This window comes from Sturnira hondurensis, unplaced genomic scaffold (assembly GCF_014824575.4).
Source record: "Sturnira hondurensis isolate 20B ecotype Veracruz unplaced genomic scaffold, ASM1482457v3 Scaffold0006213, whole genome shotgun sequence".
Taxonomy (NCBI): domain Eukaryota; kingdom Metazoa; phylum Chordata; class Mammalia; order Chiroptera; family Phyllostomidae; genus Sturnira; species Sturnira hondurensis.
Genome location: NW_028078844.1, coordinates 2,307,932 through 2,327,624, shown reverse-complemented (window position 1 = coordinate 2,327,624; position 19,693 = coordinate 2,307,932). Strand labels below are relative to the sequence as shown.

The window sequence follows — 19,693 nt, the reverse complement described above, 5'->3', positions numbered from 1 at the left end:
TCCTCATTCTGTCTGCAAGAAGTCTCCTAATCTCTTGGCTGCCTTACTTCCACTGCCTAACTTAAGCCTGAAATAATGACAGAGGGTGGTGCAGCCCTGTGGTGGAAAGGGCGGATCCCCTAGGGCAATCAGGCCTAAGAAAGAATGCATAAAATCCTGAGAAACCTGCTATGTTTAGAATGATCTCAATTAAATGATAAGGGTCCAGGCAAGAAGTGAGTTTGTGCCTCAAAGTTTTATGGCTCTTTAGCTATCTGACCCTGAATCAAAATAGGACCTCAGAGTTCTTTGTATGTTATCTATTGTTTGATCCTTACTGCCTGACAATGGTTAATGAGCTTTATCTGTATTCCTGTGCAAAATGAACCTAATAAAAGCCCATTGAGGAAAAGGAACTTGGCCCTTCTTTTTTGAGAGATCGGCCACCTTTCCTCCCCAAGCAGATCTTGTCTTGGTAGACTTATTCTCATCCGTGCACCAGGGGGGGGGGGGTGCCCTTCGAGCAGAGCCCCGCCCCCCACCTGTACATGACTTGATCTTGGTCTTCCAGCCTCCAGAATTATGAGAAAATAAATTCTATTGTTTCATCCACCCAGTCTATAGTATTTCGTTATGGCAGTCCTAGCAAACTAATATACCCCCTAGATCCAGTGGGAACCATGCAGAAGGACTGTCACAGATGCCTGCACTGCAAGAGAAGCACATGACAATTAGGGAATTACTGCTTTTAGAGTAAAGTGAATTACTGCTCTGTGTTGGTGAGGAGAGCTTATCTCATCCTTCCAGATTGCTTGCTGCAAACACATGAGAAATGACAGGGGTAAAGAGCGGTCAGGGACTTACATTCTTGGCATATCCGCAAAAATTTCAGGGATGTTCAGGGCCCATGGCAAACTGCCTGTCCCAACATAAGTACATCGTATGGAGGCCAATTAACCTAATCCTGGCAGAATTGAGAGAGACTTTCTGAAAGAGATGACATCTGTGTTCAAACATGACAGTCAAATAGGAATCTGTCACAGGAAGAAGGGAGGAAGGTCTCTCCAGGCAATAGAAAAGTCACACACAAAACTTAAAGTAAATGACCCACTTCAAGAAGTTTCTGATTCCTTTCACATTCAACCCTATATTGAGTTCCAATCTCAGACACATAGAACTATAGTCTGTGTGTGACTCTGGAATGTCGACATCCAACATACTTTTATGACTTGCACTGAACCCTGGAATCCTCACATTCATGTAAACTTCCCAGCTATTAACTCTCCACTAGGTTCATAACATTTCTAACCCTTTCTAGTAACTGCTCCTCTTTTCTTCCCCCTTCAACAGCCCACGGTTAACAATGAGGCTTTGTAACACATCACCTTAACCCACGGCCACAATTGCCTGGCCCGTAATTTGAAACCTGTCTCATGCTGAACTAAACAGAATCTCTTCTTTGAGAGTTTAAGAACCAAAGTTAAGAGATTGCTATTTGTAACTGACTGTTCTCCTAAACAGAGCAATGTAAACTTTCCCATTTGTTGCTATGTAAATGAAATGGAGTTTTCTATATGATGCACTTACAGGCTTGGTACCGTTCATAAGTGGCATCACTGCCCTTGGTTTCAGGGATATCCATGTATCCTCATGATTAATTCCTCTTTTGATATTAGAGAGCTGTCTCATTTTCAATGTCATTAATTAATTAAAAGCTTACATGGACTTAGGTGAGCTTAGATCCCATAAAATGCATAAATATTTAATTAATTTCATTAATATTCAGCACCCTATTTGTCATGCATTCTGCAAGTACTGGGGATATAAACTTCCTCTTATTACAGTTCTCAGGGTGAATTTTAGATCGTGAGGAAGTGGTTTAAATATTAATTCGCATTCAGAATCTGATAGTATAGAGGTATTTCCTCCTGAAACACAACTGCTCATTTGTCAGGCACTCATCCCTGAACTAGTCTGCTGGTTCTCAGACTCTTAGGGCCAGGGCAGAACCTTGATTGTTCCACAGTGATGACGTGGTGGCGGTGTTGGGGGACGGGGACCTGTCAGGGGATGGAGTTTCCAGAGAAAAGGACGCGTCTCCTGGATTGATAATTACATCAGTATCCACTACACACCCCCAACAACATCTCTCGAAGTACTTTTAGTTTACTCTAGACTGTAATGATAGCATAATCTGGAAAGGATGGTTGGGGAAGGATGCTTAGAGGGAAAATTAATGCTAGTATTCCATTAATACATGTTTCCTAAAAGTTGTCATCACAAGAGAAAACATTTTTTTGTAACTGTGAAATGATGGATGCTAACTAAATTTATTGAGGTAACCATTTTGCAACATATGTAAGTCATGCTATTATGCCGTACACCTTAACTGATAGTGTTATATGTCAATTATATCTTTTCTTTTAATATATTTTACTGATTATGCCACTACAGTTGTCCCATTTCCCCCTCTGCATTCCCCTCCACCTTGCACAACCCTCCTCCACCATTCCCCCTCTTTAGTTTATGTCCATGTGTCACAAGTTCTTTAGATTCTATATTTCCCATAGTATTCTTAGCCTCCCCTCTATCTATTTTCTACCTACTGTCTATGCTACTTATTCTCTGTACCTTCTCTCCCCTTCTCCTCCTCCCACTCCCCTGTTGCTAACCCTCCATGTGATCTTCATTTCTATGGTTCAGCTCCTCTTGGTTTGCTTTTGTTTTAGGTGTGGTTGTTAATAACTGAGTTTGTTGTCCTTTCACTGTTCATAGTTTTTATCTTCTTTTTCTTAGATAAGTCCCTTTAACATTTCATATAATAAGGGCTTGGTGATGATGAACTCTTTGAATTTGACCTTATCTGAGAAGCACTTTCTATCTGCCCTCCCATTCTAAATGAAAGCTTTGCTGGATAGAGCAATCTTGGATGTAGGTCTTTGAATTTCATAACTTGGAATACTTCTTTCCAGCCCTTTCTTGCCTGTAAGGTCTCTTTTGAGAAATTAGCTGACAGTCTGATGGGAACTCCTTTGTAGGTGACTGTCCCCTTAACTCTTGCTGCTTCTACGATTCTCTCCTTCATTTTAATCTTGGCTAATGTAATTATGATGTGCCTTGGTATGTTCCTTCTTGGGGTCCAACTTCTTTGAGACTCTCTGAGCTTCCTGGATTTCCTGGAAGTCTATTGCCTTTGCCAGATTGGGGAAATTCTCCTTTATTATTTGTTCAAATAAGTTTTCCACTCATGGCTGTTCCTCTTCCCCTTCTGGTACCCCTATAATTCGGATGTTGGAATGTTTAAAGATGTCCTAGAGGTTCCTAAGCCTCTCCTTAATTTTTTTGAATTCTTGCTTCTTCATTCTTTTCTGGTTGGATGTTTCGTTCTTCCTTCTGGCCCACTCCCTTGATTTGAGTACCAGTTTCCTTTTCATCACTATTGGTTTCCTGTGCATTTCCCTTCATTTCAATTAGTTTAGCCTTCATATGTTCCTCTAATTTGTGACTAAAATCAATCAGTTCTGAGCATCCTGATCACCGGTATTTTCAACTGTGCATCTGATAGGTTGGCTATCTCTTGGTCACTTAGAGTTATTGGCTCTGGGGCTTTGAGCTGTTCTTGAGCCATAATGTTTTGGTCTGTTCGCACCTATTCTGTATGAGGGGTGGAGCCTTAGGTGTTCACCAGGGTGGGGCAACCCAGTTGCTGGGTTGTGTGACACTGTACATGGGGGCGGGGTCAGAGAGGGGCAATGGCATTTGTTCTGCCCTCTCTTGGATTTCTGTCCCCTCTGTTGCTTCCTGCAAGCAAACTGGGCCCCCCGGGTCTCTCCAATGAACTCTCTGTAAGCCAGGAAGCTCCTCCTGGCACCTCGACCCCAAAAGTTTTTGCAATTGGTGCTTTTAGGTTTTAATTCCTGTCACTGGGGCCCTAGCCCACATGGTCTGTCTCACTGCTCACTCTTTCTCCTGGTTTATCGCTCTGGCTGAATGGTTCGTAGTTGTCAGACTTCTGTACAGTTCAATTTTCTGTGTTTTGGTTGCATTTTTGTTACTAAAACTTTGTTGTCTTTAAACTTGGTTGTCGGAGGAGGCACAGTGCTCCCACCTACGCCTCCATCTTGGCCAGAAGTCTCAATTATATCTTAATAAAACTGAAAAAACACGTCACAAAAATCAAGTATAAATTTTAGTTTTTTAAAAAAGAAAATAACACTAAATATTCCCCCTATAGTAGATCTTTTAAAAAAATATCTTTAATTTTTTATCTTTATACCCACTGATATAGTCTAAGTGCATAACATAATCACACACACACACATATTCCTATATATACATGCGTGTATTTACAGTTTTTTTTCCGAGGGGATCTTGCTACCCCTCCTATTCCCTGTTGCTCTTGAACATACCCTCCAACAGCCCCCACCCCGATCCCACCCCCTGCCACAAAGCAACTGACATTAATAGTCTCTCATGTATCCCTCCACATGCACACATGCAAATGCAGTTTTTTTGGTTAATATTCACAAAAGTGAGATTTTGCTTTTTTTTCTCTCAACAGTACTTATTCAAATTCTTCGAAGTCCACTTTATTCTTTTTAATGTTTTCATGATATCACATGTGCATGTACCATTATATATTCACTCAATCATTTTTTATTAGGTATTCACTTTGTTTCCAGTTTTGGCTGCAGATATTTTTATGTGTAAGTTTATTGCTTTTATTTTTATTGATTTCTGGGGAAAATGAGTATGGTGATCCATTGTGTTGGTTCACTCAGCTTCTTTATTCTGCATCTTCCTGGTCATCCCAGAGACAGCAACTCCCATGGGAACCCACTTCCATGGCATGGTTTTAGCAATTGGTTTTGAAATTTCAGCTGTCTGTTTCCTCAGCCCTACTAATGTGGTTGCAAGCAAAGTATACATTCTTTAATGTGTCCTTTTTTACTCGAACCACCTAGGGAGGATTATATTGTCCATGACTAAAAAGCCTAGCTGATACAATGTATTTTAAATTTGAACAAAGGACAGCAAAAAATATTTTGAATAAAGTACTACCTATATTTGTGTTGATGACACTCTCCTGTCCTAGGTAGAGAAAAAGTTTTGAGTTGCTTTCTTAGAAAAGATAAATCTATCCATTTGTTCGGCAGGAATTAACACTGCATGTCTCATATTCCAATTCAAAAGACCTCCTTATCTTCCATCAGTGCTACTGGGCGGTAGATGACCCAACTGCGTGTAGCTCCCTCTTCCTCTGTACCTGGGGGAACTCTCCGAGAAATGCCAGACTTGATTCATCCCTCCTCTATTAGGCAACCAGGTGCAATTATCTCCATTCATTGGTTGGCTTCCTTGGGGCACAAAGAGAGAATGAGAGAAGTCACTGTGTTTTAAAACCATGTACATGATTGATCTCATTCAGTAGCCACCAAAAAGATTTGTTTGAAAGCTTTTGTACTCTGCCTCTTTGTAGTTTTCCTGAAACTTTCACAATTAAAAGTCATCATTTGACGATGGGAATAAAAACTAAGTCAAGCATACCTTTACTGAAATCATTTATTTTAACACAGGCATTGTTTTAAATTTGTGCTTTGTCTTATAACACGTTTCATGCCTAGATAACAAGTTTAAGAACAAATATATAAAATGATTATTTGACAACATTTTAACAAAAGTGGTTAGGGCTTGTTTATTTCAGAACACAGAGGCGCCCGTCACAAAGAGCCCCGAAGTGGTAATACATCACAAACTTACTTTGAAAATAAAATATTTATGTATATACACTGTATGGTTACATGTGATATTCTGAAGCATTATTACTATTACTAACAATAAACTCTTAGCAATAAGGCCTCTTTAACCCTCTGGCATTCAATGGAGTATATTACTTTTATGGAGGCGTGGATTTTCCAATTTGATTTCCATCTTCACCATAACCTAAGTGGACTTTGTTTCATCACCTCCAATATACGCACGAAGTTACCTCTTACACAAAGTAGCTTTTATTAGCTTATCATCAACAAAAATTTTATTAGTAGCAATTGGAGTTTTATTGACATTAATATATTTACAGTGTAAGGGAGTAAACTATTTAGAAGAAAGTCTCTAAAAGTCAAAATAATTTCATTAAGTCCTATCTTAAAAGGACTTTATATGTAAAAATTTATGGTTACAGAAGTCCATGCTTTAATCAAGTTAACAATTTACATCCTGGTTTATTCCATTTATGTGAGTATTTATTGTAACAATGATTACATCTTTTAGAAAAGTTATAAGTATAAAAATTACTATAGCTATATAAAAAATGAATATTAAAAAGCAGCAGTTTGTATGTTAAAATACATAGAAATTTGCTATACTTCTTTAACGAAGTGTTTTATAAAAGTATAAAACTATAGAAGATGCTATTTTGATGAATTTTCTGTTTTCTTGATTCTTAAGCCAGACAACAAGCAAACATTACAGTGTGAGTGCTGACCATCGACTACCTTTGAATTCACATATAGTAGATTCCAGTGCAAAAAAGCAGGGCCCCAAAGTAGTTTATCTTCACCTTAACTTACCTATGTTAAGAATGTTTAGCTACAATGTTGATATCTCCTAAAGTCAGTGAAAAATAAGCTATTTTCATTTCTCCTTTTGTAGTACACATGTACACTCAGGTATTTACTGAACTAGAACTCATAAGCTGATCATTAAAAAGAGTCAAGAAATGTTATTATTACAATATTAACTGAATATCTTTAAATTACATAGAAAATATAGGTGATGGTTTATAAAAATTTTACTTAAATAATCAGATAAATAATAAAAGGAAAAGGTAGAATTTACAAACATACAAAAAAGAAAATAAAATGTCAATTTTTTTACCAGAAGAGTTAATTTAGAAGTTAATTCAGAAGAATTAATTTAAAATTCTATTATCAGTCTCTTGAAGATCAAGATTGCTCAGAACCTGAAGTTTAAAACAATTTTCAGATTTAAGGATTTTTTTAGTGACCACATCTTCATTAGTTTTGAGCTGCATGGGAACAAGGTAAACCTGCCCTGGCATTCTCCTACACAAGGCAATGATTTAGAAGGTAACATAGCACTTTCTTGAATTTTATCAGTTCCAAATCTCCATACACTTCACCAACACCTATCATTATCCTTAATTCATATGGACGAAACAGGTGAAAAAAAGGAAAATTAAATTAGGCCAGGAAGCAAATATAGACGACACAGATGAAATCCACTCGTGTTGACCTTCACAGCACTGAGATCCAGGATGTCAAGCTTTCTGTAGTTGTAGGGAATTATCTTTACTCTGATTAGGAAGAGAGAAATCCCCAGTTGTTCTGCATGGCAACTAAAGAGCTAGGGAAGTCAAGGTCTCAGGGTGTGTGGGAAGTTATCTCGTCTAGACAAATTCTTGAATCACAGTGATAAGCTCTGCCTCCTAATTTCCCAGGGGTTTGCTGAGTGATCCCACAAAGCAGCCTGTGCGTGTCAGGATGTCAGGTCTGACTTGGCAGCAGTCTAGGGAGCTGGCCAAGGCCACCATTTGATACTTATGACTAAAAGGCCACACATGGGAAAAAGTGTCTTATCTTGCAATGAAGAAAATAGAAAAATGTAGTCTGGAGATATGGGAAAAACCAGTTGCCTAGAGAGCTGCTGTAAGGATGTCAGTCTCACAAAGCCTTGTCCATTTACCTCCACCCCTCAGTTATGCTTCTTTCCTAGGCAGAAATTTTGTGGCAAACCCACCTCCTGTGCCCTCAGGTTGCCTGGCGCCAGTCCTTGCCTTGATTAAAATCCAGCTCTTAACAGTTCTGCTAATTCCTACAAACAATTTCAAAGGAATTCCTAGGAGAACAAGTGTGGCTTGGCTTATGAGGAATTCTGCTTCTCCTCCTCCATTATCTCAACAAGCACTTCAGACAGGTGCCTCTCGGGCTCCACTGTGGGTATAACAGGATGTCCTTATGAAAATTCCTTTATCTTTGTTTGAAAAAAAAAAAAAAGAACGACCCAACCCTAGACCTCCTAAATGCTGATGAGTCAAACAGGATGACAATATTTACTCCATTGCCATCATCCCTACATTTTAATGCCACGAGTATGGGGTGTGGACCAGAGGAGGCAGTGCAGACTTTTTCAGTTGTACATGCATCTGGGATATGAGGGTTGCAAATCACATGAAAGGTGTAAAAAAAAAGTTGGGGGGAAGTAGAGCAGAAAGCGAAAATTGAACAGTAAATTAGAGACTCACCTGGGTATGAAAAGGAAAGCCAGATATATAGTCAGAGAATCCCCCCAATGAGAAGGTATTGCTCTGGAACTCAGGAAGTGTGTGTGTGTATACATAGGCTATGGAGGGGGCAAGAATTCAGGTTGCTTCAGAAAGAGATACATATTTTTTATCTGTCCTTCCCATGGACACACACATTTACATTTTATTTGCATTACAAGCTTTTGGAGAAAAGATTACACATTTTATTGAAGAGGCCTCACAGTTCTGACTCCTTGTCCTGTTCGTCCAGGTAGTACTCATCGTCTGTGGTTGTGTCTGTGTCACAGTCTGAGTCTGCCGGATCCTCTGCATAGATTTCAGGTGGTACATGTGGAGATAAGCCATCCTCTGGCGTCTGATTGCTAGGAGAATCTGAGCTTGATGACTCCGTTGGCTTAGGAGGGTGAATTACATCATCTTTCAGGAAGCCAGGGTATTTCAGACAACTTGGTTTCCATAACCTTCCCTGTGTGAGCGACTTCTTTACATTCTCCAAGAAAGCCAACTGTTGTTCTTTCCCAAATATCCCGTAGTCAATAGGTCTGGATATAGATGTTGCAGACTTGGGACCCATTCTCCTTCTGTGGCTATACAAAGCCCAATTTTCATTTTCATCATAAGAGGGAAGTTCAGAAGAAGATTTGAATTTTCGACTGCAACCACTGTGGTTAGAGAATTCATCCCCCAGGGTCAGGTGGCTCAGGGCATTGTCCATAGAAGTGCTTTCAGAAAAACGGCGCTCCCTGGTTTTCGGAGGATGACTTTTGCGGAGCAGATCACCGTGCATGTTGATGCTTTTTAAACTCTTTGAACGATAGGGGTGTGGCTCGGGTTCCCATTCCAGAGAAGCAGTACTTTGTTGTTGCTGACAATGGGCCAGTGGGGTGCTTATTGCAGATTTCTCTGTAGGCTCTGCTGGAAGACGGGGGTTTGGCCTCCTCTGATGGTCAGAGAAGTCAGCTTCCCCAAGGCTGGTGAATGTGGGTTGGTTCAGGGTACTTGACTCTCTTCCCAAACTCTGAGCTACTGTTACCTCTTTAGAATTCTCATACTTGGGTGGTGATTCTGAGCTATTTTTAAACTCATTTTGATGTGGTTGTGAAAAGCTGTTCGACTTTGGACTGCTGAAGTGTGTAGCAGCTTCTCTGTTGGACATTACGGTAACCTGGAGAAGGTTCTCAGATTTCTTCACATCCATTCCATCACTATTCAACCTGCTTTCATCAGTGGATTCTGTGGACTTTGGAGTAGGCTCAGAAGACAGTGGGCTGCACTCTGGTGTGCCAACAGATAAACCACTGAGGTCAGAACTGTTCCCACTTTGGAGGAAAATAGTAGCTACACGTCTCCTGGGGCTTAAATCTTTAGCTGGAAATTTTCTGCTTGCTTTGGACATGGCTGCCAATCTGTGTTTAGGTGAGGATCCGTTTTTCCCTCTTTCTAGATCATCCAAGCTGGTTTTATTTTTATTACTTCCTTCAGGAAGTAAGGGTTGATCCCATGCCAACCTCTGCATTTCATCTTTAGTCTTGCCCTTCTTTGTCACATTTACCTCCTGACTTCTTTGAGGTAGTTTTCTGGATTTAGACTGCAAACCATCTACATCTTGTTCACCTGAACAAGTTTCCTCATCCACACGTAGTTTAGGCAAAGCTGGAGTAAGAGCAAAGACTTGGCTTCCTGAGTCAGAAAGTACATTACCAGTCTTTTTTCGGAAATCTGCTCCTCTGACTCTCCTAGGCTGCAATCCACTGGAGCTATCAACTTCAGCTGCGCCTGTGATATCTTTCTGAAGACACTCCGCACTTCCACTAGCTGTGGTGGCTATACCACTACCTGCACACTGCCTGGAACTACTTCTGGCTTGGTGATTTTCAGCAATCCCTTCTGCATGGGCTGGAGGATTAGGACCACTGTCAGGTGATATAGTGGAGCGCTGACAATTTCCAGATTTTTCTTCTGTGACTTTTCTTTCCTGAAGAATTAATGAAGTATGCAGTGTTTTACTTTGCAACTTTTTTCCTCTCCTTTTCCTGTTTTGTGAATCACCTAGAGGTGTTTCAGCTAAGTTATCTGGGGAAATCTCTCTCGTTTTAGATTCTCCTTTATGAAGAGAAACATCTGCCCCGATAGAAGCCCTTTCCTGCAGTGTAGGTTCCGAGGGGCTAGTACCTGATAACTGTAGAACCGTCACCTTTTCAGCGTTGGGAGAATGGCAGCTGCTGTTTTCCTGAGCACAGCTGACCAGCATCTTCAGATGTCCAGGTGAAGGTGTTCCTGACTGTTCTGGTGTGGAATCATTTAGTTTCTCTTTTTCTAAAGCACTGGAAAATGTTATAGTCCCCACTTTAGTTGATTCTGGAAGTGGGCTGGTATTTTGAGTATGCTCTTGGAGGAGATTACATAATTTTTTGCTGTGTTTCCTTGGTAGAGTATAATATATTGAAACTACCTCAAGACACTTTACATGATCTTCATCACCAAAAACAGAAAACATACTAGTAGTCTTAAATTTCTGTAATGTTTTCCCACTTTCTTCCCATGACATATCTGAAGAAAAAGGTAAAGGGTCTTCATTTGAGAGGGAGAATGTCCTGGAGGCAGTGTTTGTACCATTGTTTTCGGTGCTTTCTTGAAAGGGCTCCTTTTGGTGGTATCTTTTGGTTAAAGAGCAATCCCTAACAGGTGAGTCACTTTCCAGAGGGTTAATGGTTTTCTCCCAAGGTCTCAGTGTTAGAGCAGAAGCATCCATGTCTGAGACCAAGCATCCTTCTCTTCCATCTTTTCCAAATGAGGCATGTGGCACCTCTGAAGGCCATGACACAGCCCTTTTGGTGAAGAATGGGAAGGGTCCTTTTCTAATGGAAGCAGATCCAATGTTTGTCATAGTTGTCATATTCTCTGTTGCTTTAGGTGCTCCTGAGGCTGAGTCTGAAACTACTTTGGAACATCTGCTTTCTGACTCAGAAGAACTGGAATTAAATTTATTTGATGGGTCTTCCCCTATTGGATCTTCCAAATTATCTTCAAGTTGGAGTGGAAGTGGCAAGCTCCTAAATGAAGGAGCTGTTCTCTTACTTTCTGACTTTCTGCTATTAGTGAGAGAACCGGCCGATTCTCTCGCTAAGGTACAATAAATTGTGTGAGGCTCAGGAACCTTGGAATCACTTTGATTTACCTCAGCGTCAGTGAGGCTACGGCTGCCACTTGTGGGTGTTGATTTACATTCCGTTTTGCTCAGCTTTTCAATATAGGATGTACCCGGTCTTATTTTGGCTTTTCCCTTTCCAGCCCTGAAAGGAGGATGCAAGTGGCATTTGACATCAACCACTTCATTATTTATACATACACAACTCTCATCACTCTTTTCAGGTCTCAAGGGGCTCGAGGTAAACTGATCATTTTGATACTGGCTATTATTATCTTCCTTTTCTCTTTCTCCCAGAGATGGATCTTGGCCTGAAAGACTTTCCCTGGAGAACACTGGAGTAGAAGGAACCACCGGAGCACCAAGGAAAAAATCATTCGATGGTGCAGAATCCGGTAGTGTACCTGATGACCGACCTACAGAATCACAGGGGATACTGTGGCCAGCAGTTAACTTGCTACACTTGGTAGAATGAGTTTGGGTACACTGCGCTTCTTTGCTACCTAAATTAGCAGGCTTTTCTGGAGGTTGTGCATTTTGATTACCAGTAGGTTCAGAGCTCCAGAGGTTATTTTCAATAATGCTTGACCTGTCTTCAGTACTTATTATTAGTTCCTGGTTACAACTTTGATTTGGACTGGGAAAAGATGATGGTGTTCTGCTTTCCTGAGTAAAAGGAAAAGAAATTGCTGGGCCAGATTTTTGTTTTTCAGTATAACCCATATCTTTTTTTAGTTCATTGGCTTTATCTCTTTGTGATATATGAATTTTGGAGCCATCCTTCCCGGAAATGACTTTGGGAGCCCTTTTTGAAATTATGGTGCTAGATGCATTAAACACCAATCTGTTGGTTTTGCCTGAGTCTTGGGAGAGGGGACTTTGAAAATCAGCTACAGGGTTAGAGATTACGGTCTCTGAAACAGGTCGGGGCATTTCATTTGTCATGTTTGTCTGGTCCATCTTATTTAGTTGTTTGTCTTTTTCTAAAATAGATTCACTTAAGTCTTTCTCATGATTCACTTCTGTGAGCAAGATACTGGGTTGGCCTTGAGTAAGAGGTGGAGAATCGACTGAATTGCTGTTGGTCACAGTGGCTTCCGTGTAGCTTCTTATTGGAAGAGAGACAGGCTTCATTTTCTGTAAAGTGACTGTGGGAGTCTGAAAGTTTGGACACTGACGATTCCTTTTGTCATTCGGAATCTGAGGGAAGGAAGTTTTAAATGAGGATGCTAGAGACTGAGCAGTTCCTGAGTAAGGTTCTTGGTTTATAGGTACTTCTTTAAGAGAACTGTCCTGTTGACATTCTAACCCACCAGATTTGATGTGATAGCTTGAACCAACCCTGGAACAAATACTTGGGGTGCCAAAATGAGTCACCGGGTTCTCATTACCCTGTGACACCTGCATGTTCTCCACTGCGGCTGTCTGAGAATCCAACTGCAAGTGATGTGCCTCTTCTTGGTCTCTGGGAATAGCAGTCTTGTAACTAGGGGAAAATGATCCCCAGTGTTGAGAAGAAACATTATGGCCATGACTATGTGATGCACTATTTGGTTCAGTGGAGATCATCTCAAAGTCTCTGTCAGAAGAAGTAAAGAGTTTCCTGCTTTGATGAAAGCCCGACCAGGAAGAATGTTCTCCTTGTTGGCCCCAGAAAGAACTACGTCCAAATCTCTGTTCCCTGCTTCGTCCAAAGGTATTGCTAAAGAAAGACCTAGCAAATGGGTTGTCTTGATGGTAGAATGGCATATTCTCTGAGTTCTCAAATGGGTCAGGACTCACTGCACTGTCCTTGGGGAAATTTAAACTGACACCTTGGTAAGCACTCTGTGAATGATAAAATTCATAGGTCCTATTCTCCTGAAAACACCTGGGATACACCTGGTCAGCAGGGTCAACTTCCATCGGTGACGGTGCCCTCAGGAACTCTTCCTGGGTTGGCCTATCTCCAGAAGAATCTGATCTATTCCATATGATGGATGATAAAGGAGTTCTCTTAGGGCTCTGCTGGTGGCTTGATGGTATAAATCCATTCTTGTTCTGAGTTGTGGCTGGAAAATGTATACTTCTTGCTGTGAAGTGCCCTGTGGCTGGTGAGGCTATTCGCCTGCTGTCAAAACACAGAGAACTACTACCAAAAGTATTCTTTTGCACATAATCTTCTTTTAAGACTCTGGGTTTCCTTGTCCTATACATATCATAAATTGTTCTTATTCTAGAAGAAAAGGTTTTAAAACCTTCTCTAGGGGTTCCTGGCCGTAGGATGTCATAGATAGACATATTAGAAGTTTCATTATAGTGATTTTTGTTCCTTCCCGTGGTGTTACCATATCTGTTCCCACTGGAGTGAAAAGGGCTGAACTGTGTTCTCGATCCATGGTTGAGAGGTGATCTTGTATCCACCGAGCCTGGAGACTGCTCCTGAGCCAGTGTGCTGTCCAAATCATCTAAAACTGAAAGGGGAATGTGAGTAAATTTTTATGTAAAACATTTTATAGTCTAATAATAATTTCAGTTGGTGAGGATCCTTTTCAAGAAACATAATCATTTATAAATATTATATTTATCATATCATCACAGATGTGGTGACATTAGTTTTGATTATATATTTAAGATAGTATAACTTTTACAAAGCTGTAATGAAGTTTCTTTTTCATACTTTTCAAATCATACTTTTTTGAAGTTAACCTTCCATAATGCCTTAAAGGACATAAAGGCCAAAAAAACTACATTGTTTTGTTTTTTACAAACAACAGATTTTAATTGTGGTTTCTCTTAGTACATCTTTTGTGTCACTAGGTAGTTAAACTATCTCCAAATATGTCAAAGGATTATGATAGAAATGAGAGTCCATACACAACATGTGATTTCTCAGTTCTGCCACTGAGAAAACAGCATTACTATCAACAGTTTAGCACCTAATTTATAAACACACTTATTTCGATGGACTTGAGCAATACATAAAATTTAGACTTCTACATAATATTTTAAATGGTATGCTAAGGGTAGATTGTTTTCTGGAAAAAGACCCATTAGCACTCCTTTAATAAAGCACTTTCTATGTGTCAGGCACAATTCTAAGCACTTAATTTGTTAATGCATTAAATCCGCACATAACCTTGTAAGACTGGCATTATTACCAGTCTTGATTAAAAAATGAGGACACTGAGGCACAAAGAAATTCAGTGAGTGGCTGTCTGTGGGCTCAGGCAAGTCATAGGACATTTTAAGTTGCTTGGTATTTCTTTTTTTTAAGGAATATATGTTTTTAAGATTTTATTTATTTATCTTTAGAGGGGAAGGGAAGGAGAGAGGGAGAGAAATACCAATGTATGGTTGCTTCTTGTGCATCCCCTGCTGAGAACTGGCCTGCAACCCAGGCATGTGCCCTGACTGGTAATCGAACCGCGATCCTTCGGTTTGCAGGCCCGCACTCAATCCACTGAGCTACACCAGCCAGGGCGGTATTTCTTTGAATTGTGTTTATTTAATCATATTTGACATCTTTTCCTCAATAAAAGCCTGTTGGAATTTAAATAGAACCATAATCTTTTAAGGTTTTAAGATTCCCTAAAGCCCACATTGTAGTAGATATAATTTTACCACATTCATGTCACAATAAAAATAAGTAGAATATATATTTATTAAATAAATTTTCATTAAACAAAATCAAATCTGACATGAGAAATAAATTATGGGATTATTTAAATTGCTGAAGAAGTTTTTAGTTTATAGAAATCTGTCATACTGAGTTACATAAAATGGTGTAATTTTTTAGGCTATTTAAAATTATTTGTCATCAAAAATTTTTATTTTAACTCTTCAATGAAAGGGAAAGTAAGGCATATCAGCTTCTAAATGAATGTAAGTGGGTTGCACATGTGACATGTCAGTTATGTCAGGGCAGCTGCTGAAGGAGTTTTGAATCTGTTCTGGATTATCCTTTCCCTGTATTATTTGCAAATTGGTGCTGCTAAGTGTGAAGAGCTGGCAGAAGAACTAATCTTGATCATTAAGGATCTGTAACCAAGGAATTCTTCAGGAAATCATCCTGTCAATGCTTTAATGAAAAAAAACTATCTCGTTTCTGAAATAATTTATCCCACATATCCACAAATAAAATAATCAAGCAATGTCAACTATAAGGCGGAGCAAAGATAAAAACAAAAAAAAACTGTAATAAGTAGTAATATCTGCCTTTAAAACTAATTATAATAAAATCTCTTTGATTTTTGTTCTCCCTTTCAAGCTGTTTAGTTTTTCTTTCCTGAAATAAAATCTTTTGCTGACAAAAAACCCCCAAAAAACCCAATACATGGTTATAACAGAGCATACAGGAAAGTAATATAATAATAACACCCACTGCATGTCACACATTTGGAATCTACCCTTTATTGTTATCTATTGTACAAGGTTAATTATTTAGCAACAATTAGATTTCATCACGTGCATTTAGGCAGTCAGTAACAATAAAAGTTTATTAAGAGTGGTAGACTTTATAGCTATATTCTCTAAAGGTGTAGTTTCTTTTCACCCAAGATTAAATATTAACCATTATCACCACTCCATAGATTTACCAGCCTTGGTCTGAGAATTTAGATTCTATTTAAATTCATTTAGATTATATTTAAATATAAGATTATTTCATATTTGTGTTAATAGCATCTAACAGCATCCTCTTGAAATAAGACAAACAAGAGGACTTCAAAAATAAAGAACAGAGTTTGCTATGTTTTGAACATTTCCATACAAACGGTAACTGTTACTTGCTTTAGTAGCAGGAGTTGCAAAGGCAATTTAACGCACAGACTTACCTCGGAAAAACTCGCTCTCCAGCATGGAAGCATCCCATGGAGGTGCGCCGCTTCCGTCCCTCATGCCTGCTGGCTTGGGCACAAATGCACTCTCCACTGGTTGATTTTCCAGAGGTGAATTGTATATTTTCGCCTGCTAATTTTAAAATAGAAAATGCAATATTATTACCAGACCTTCTGTAGCTACAATACTCACATATTCCCACAAAAATGCTCCAAGCTTGAAAGTACTGGTCTAAAGACTGCAATCAATTTTCCAAACATTTGTTCCTAACTTAAATTGTTTTGTTTCTGTCACTTTCAAGTAATCACAAACTTCTTCATACCTACATTACTTCTTTTTACTATGAGTCTTCAGGAAACATATTGAGTCTTTCCCTGCCAAACATTTCTCCAAACTTAAACAGCACTACACAAATCCTAGGGAGATTCCTGGAAAATAGGAAAGAAATTGATCTCTCTTGAGTTGGCAGTGTTGTCTCCTTGGTCCTAATCACTAGAATTTTAGATTTCTTAGCTCTGTTCCTATTCTATCAAGAGCTGGTTAGCTGAAGCTTGTAGTGGACCTTAAGATTTGTGAACTCGGTGGATTGAGGGGAAAAAAGTATTTCTATTGAAAGAGATCACAGAGAATGATAGAAACTACCAGACAGATAAAAGGGGCTGATTAGTGGTTCTGAAACAAAGGTGCTGAAAAGCATGACCTTATAAAATTTTTTCAAAAATCACTGCTCGTTTTACAGGAGCTAAGAGAATGATGTAGAGTTATGATTATTTTCTTTAACTAGCACATGTTTATTTTGATTTCTATTTTTATTTCTATTTTTACCACATGAAATAATATTTTCTATTATTTCATCAATCCATTACTGCCCTACTTTCAAGCTTTAATTTGTCCTCATAACCTTGGGGGAATCATCCACTCCCACACCTTCACTTTCTTTTGCCAAAACTCCATTTGCATTTCCTCTGTCAAACTGGCTTTGTCACTCCTGACTCCACTTTAGCTAATCCTGCACCCATCCCTGAACCAGGCTAGCAACCACTTCCTGTTCTGGTGTCTTTGATTTTCAGTCCACTCAGCCACCCATAACTTGAAATCCTTTCTTTCCCAAGTGTTCTCTTTCCATCTGATGTTCACCATTACATTTCATCTCACTTCGAACACCTAAAACCAAATTTCTAATCTTTCCAAAACTCCAACTCTTCTCCTTCTACAGCACAACTCCACCCAGTTCTAAAGTTCAGGTTCCCTTAGTCTCTACATTCCTCACAATCTAGTATTTTCACCTCTACATGTTTTCTTTCTCAAGATCTAGGTCAGTTATTTCTGATAGAAGCCCTGCCCAAATTTCATTGACTTGGGGCTTTCAGTTCAATGGACAAGCTGTAATTGAACGCACACAAAAGAGATTTCTTAATAAGAAAGAAACAATCCAATGATAATTTATTGGTCATTGGATATAACTTAACACATTACTATAAAATTCAGAAGTCAACAAAAGCTAGAAGCAAAACATAACTCCAGGGACATACCAATTGTAGGAAATAAAACCAGAAATTAATCATTTGAGAAATCAGATTACTTATAGCTAGATTCCTTTCTTTCTAAAATGCATCAAGGTATTATTCTCTTTTGTGCCCTTCCTACTGTCTAAGTCTTTATTTGTGCTAATAACAATCAGTCATGCATCTTAGAAATCCATTCTTCCCAGATCTGCAGTGCTGGTAGTTGGTACAGCTAGATACATCTAAGAGAGCAGCAAGCATCATTTTCTCTCCACCATTTTAACACCCAAACAAACTTCAAATTTCCTCTATACAGACCAGAGAACATTCTTTTGGCCTCCTACATCACAATATTTTATTGTAAAAATACATAGTGAAATGAAAAAAAAAAACAGGACCTGAGGGCTCAGGTGAAGAGATGTACCTCTTCAAGTCGGGAAGGACACCTACCATCCAGAGACCCCGAGTATAACCTGTGGTGATATGTCTGCCAGACCCTCCACTTCAAGACCAACCCTACTCACCCAACGTGTTAAGAATGCCTCCGAAAAAGAAAGTACGTGATCTTAGAAGCACTGCACATCAATAAAATTTATTCAAAATGAAAAAAAAAAAAGAATGCCTCCAACACATGGAGATCTACATTATATGACTAAGAGAAAATATGGAGAATTTATCTATACTCAATGTGAACTCTATAAGAATATTTTTCCCCAGGGATAAAATTTTAAAAAGTAACTGCTAGTCAGTGGTCTGTATCAGACATAGAGAAGACTGAACAGTGTCACAGCCCTACAGATCCCTTTTATTGAAGCACTATGTGAGATATTACGAGTAGCAGTAGCAGCAACAGCAACTATACATTAATTATTACAGGCAATGTGCTTAGGGCTTCATAGGGATTACTGTATTTCATTATTTTAACAACACCGTGAGGCTGGGATTATTATTATTTTCACTTTGAGAAGACTGCACTTGAGAACAGTGAGGTGTCAAGAGGTCAGGTCATTTGCTTCCACGGTGGAGGGAGGGGATTGTTTCCAGTTGTCGGGTTACAGGGCCCATGTGAAATCCCCTCTCCCTCCTTTTTGTTGTTAGTTCATCAGCGTACTATTTCCCAGTAGTAGACATCTTCTGAGGTCACACATGGGTCTTAGAGCTGCCGGAAAGCACCTGAAATTTCCTGATACCTAGAGTGGAGGTAAAGTCCTCGGAGCAAGCAGCACATGGATCCTCAGTCCAGGCTTCGTTTTAGACTCAGAATCCCCCTCAAAATAACGTTCCATGCCAGCAGGTTGCCATAAGAAATGAAGCGTATTTCCCATTCCTGGCCTACACCCTGTGCAGCAAAATCATATTAAAATCATTTTCCAGCTTTTGGTTTAAGCCTTTCCTCTCCAAGCCTCTTCAAGTGCCCTGTGCTCTGAGCTCATTACACGCGGTTTTCTAAAATGCTGTGTACTTCTTCTAGACCTCCAGGCTCCTTCTCCTCTTCTCTCAGGAAGTAGCCACTGACTCTTCAGAGTCTAGTTCACACATCACGGTCTCTGTGAGCCCTTCTCCAATTCTCCAGGAAGCATGAATTACCATAGTACACTGATATGCACTTCTGGTGTGATACCTGTCATATCAAAGCTGTTTACATTCTCTGCACTTTTACTTTACCACTAGACTTCTCCTCTTTCTCCTCATCACACATTTCAGTCTTCACCATCATCTTAGAAAAACAGGGATTTGAAAAAAATGTGTCAGGACCCTGGAATTGGCCCAACTTCTAAATTAAGTAAGAAAGCACAGTGTTCTCCTCTGTGTCCTGAGCACCTAGTATAGCATCAACATGTAGCAGACTGACTAATATTTACTGAATTGAATTCTAAGACTACAGCACTATTTTCCACTTCTACACTTCTCTAACACATTTTATTTATTTATTTATTTATTTAATTGTTAGGTTACAGT

General features: G+C 39.3%; 1 protein-coding gene across 6 annotated transcripts in view; it reads right to left on the bottom strand.

Annotated features, from left to right (window-relative positions):
* Positions 1–5,475: 5,475 nt before the first annotated feature.
* Positions 5,476–19,693, bottom strand: part of EXPH5 (exophilin 5) — a 79,232-nt gene continuing 65,014 nt past the window's right edge. For 2 of the 6 annotated variants that reach the window (XM_037047695.1, XM_037047699.1), the window contains 2 exons: positions 16,226–16,361; positions 5,477–13,864 (listed from right to left, as the gene is read on the bottom strand). In XM_037047695.1, the coding sequence (XP_036903590.1) occupies positions 8,481–13,864; positions 16,226–16,361 (5,520 nt within the window). In that variant the 3' untranslated portion in view covers positions 5,477–8,480. Of the gene's footprint in view, positions 13,865–16,225; positions 16,362–19,693 lie in introns of all 6 variants that reach the window. The other 4 variants (XM_037047701.1, XM_037047700.1, XM_037047698.1 and 1 more) reach the window with 3 other exon arrangements.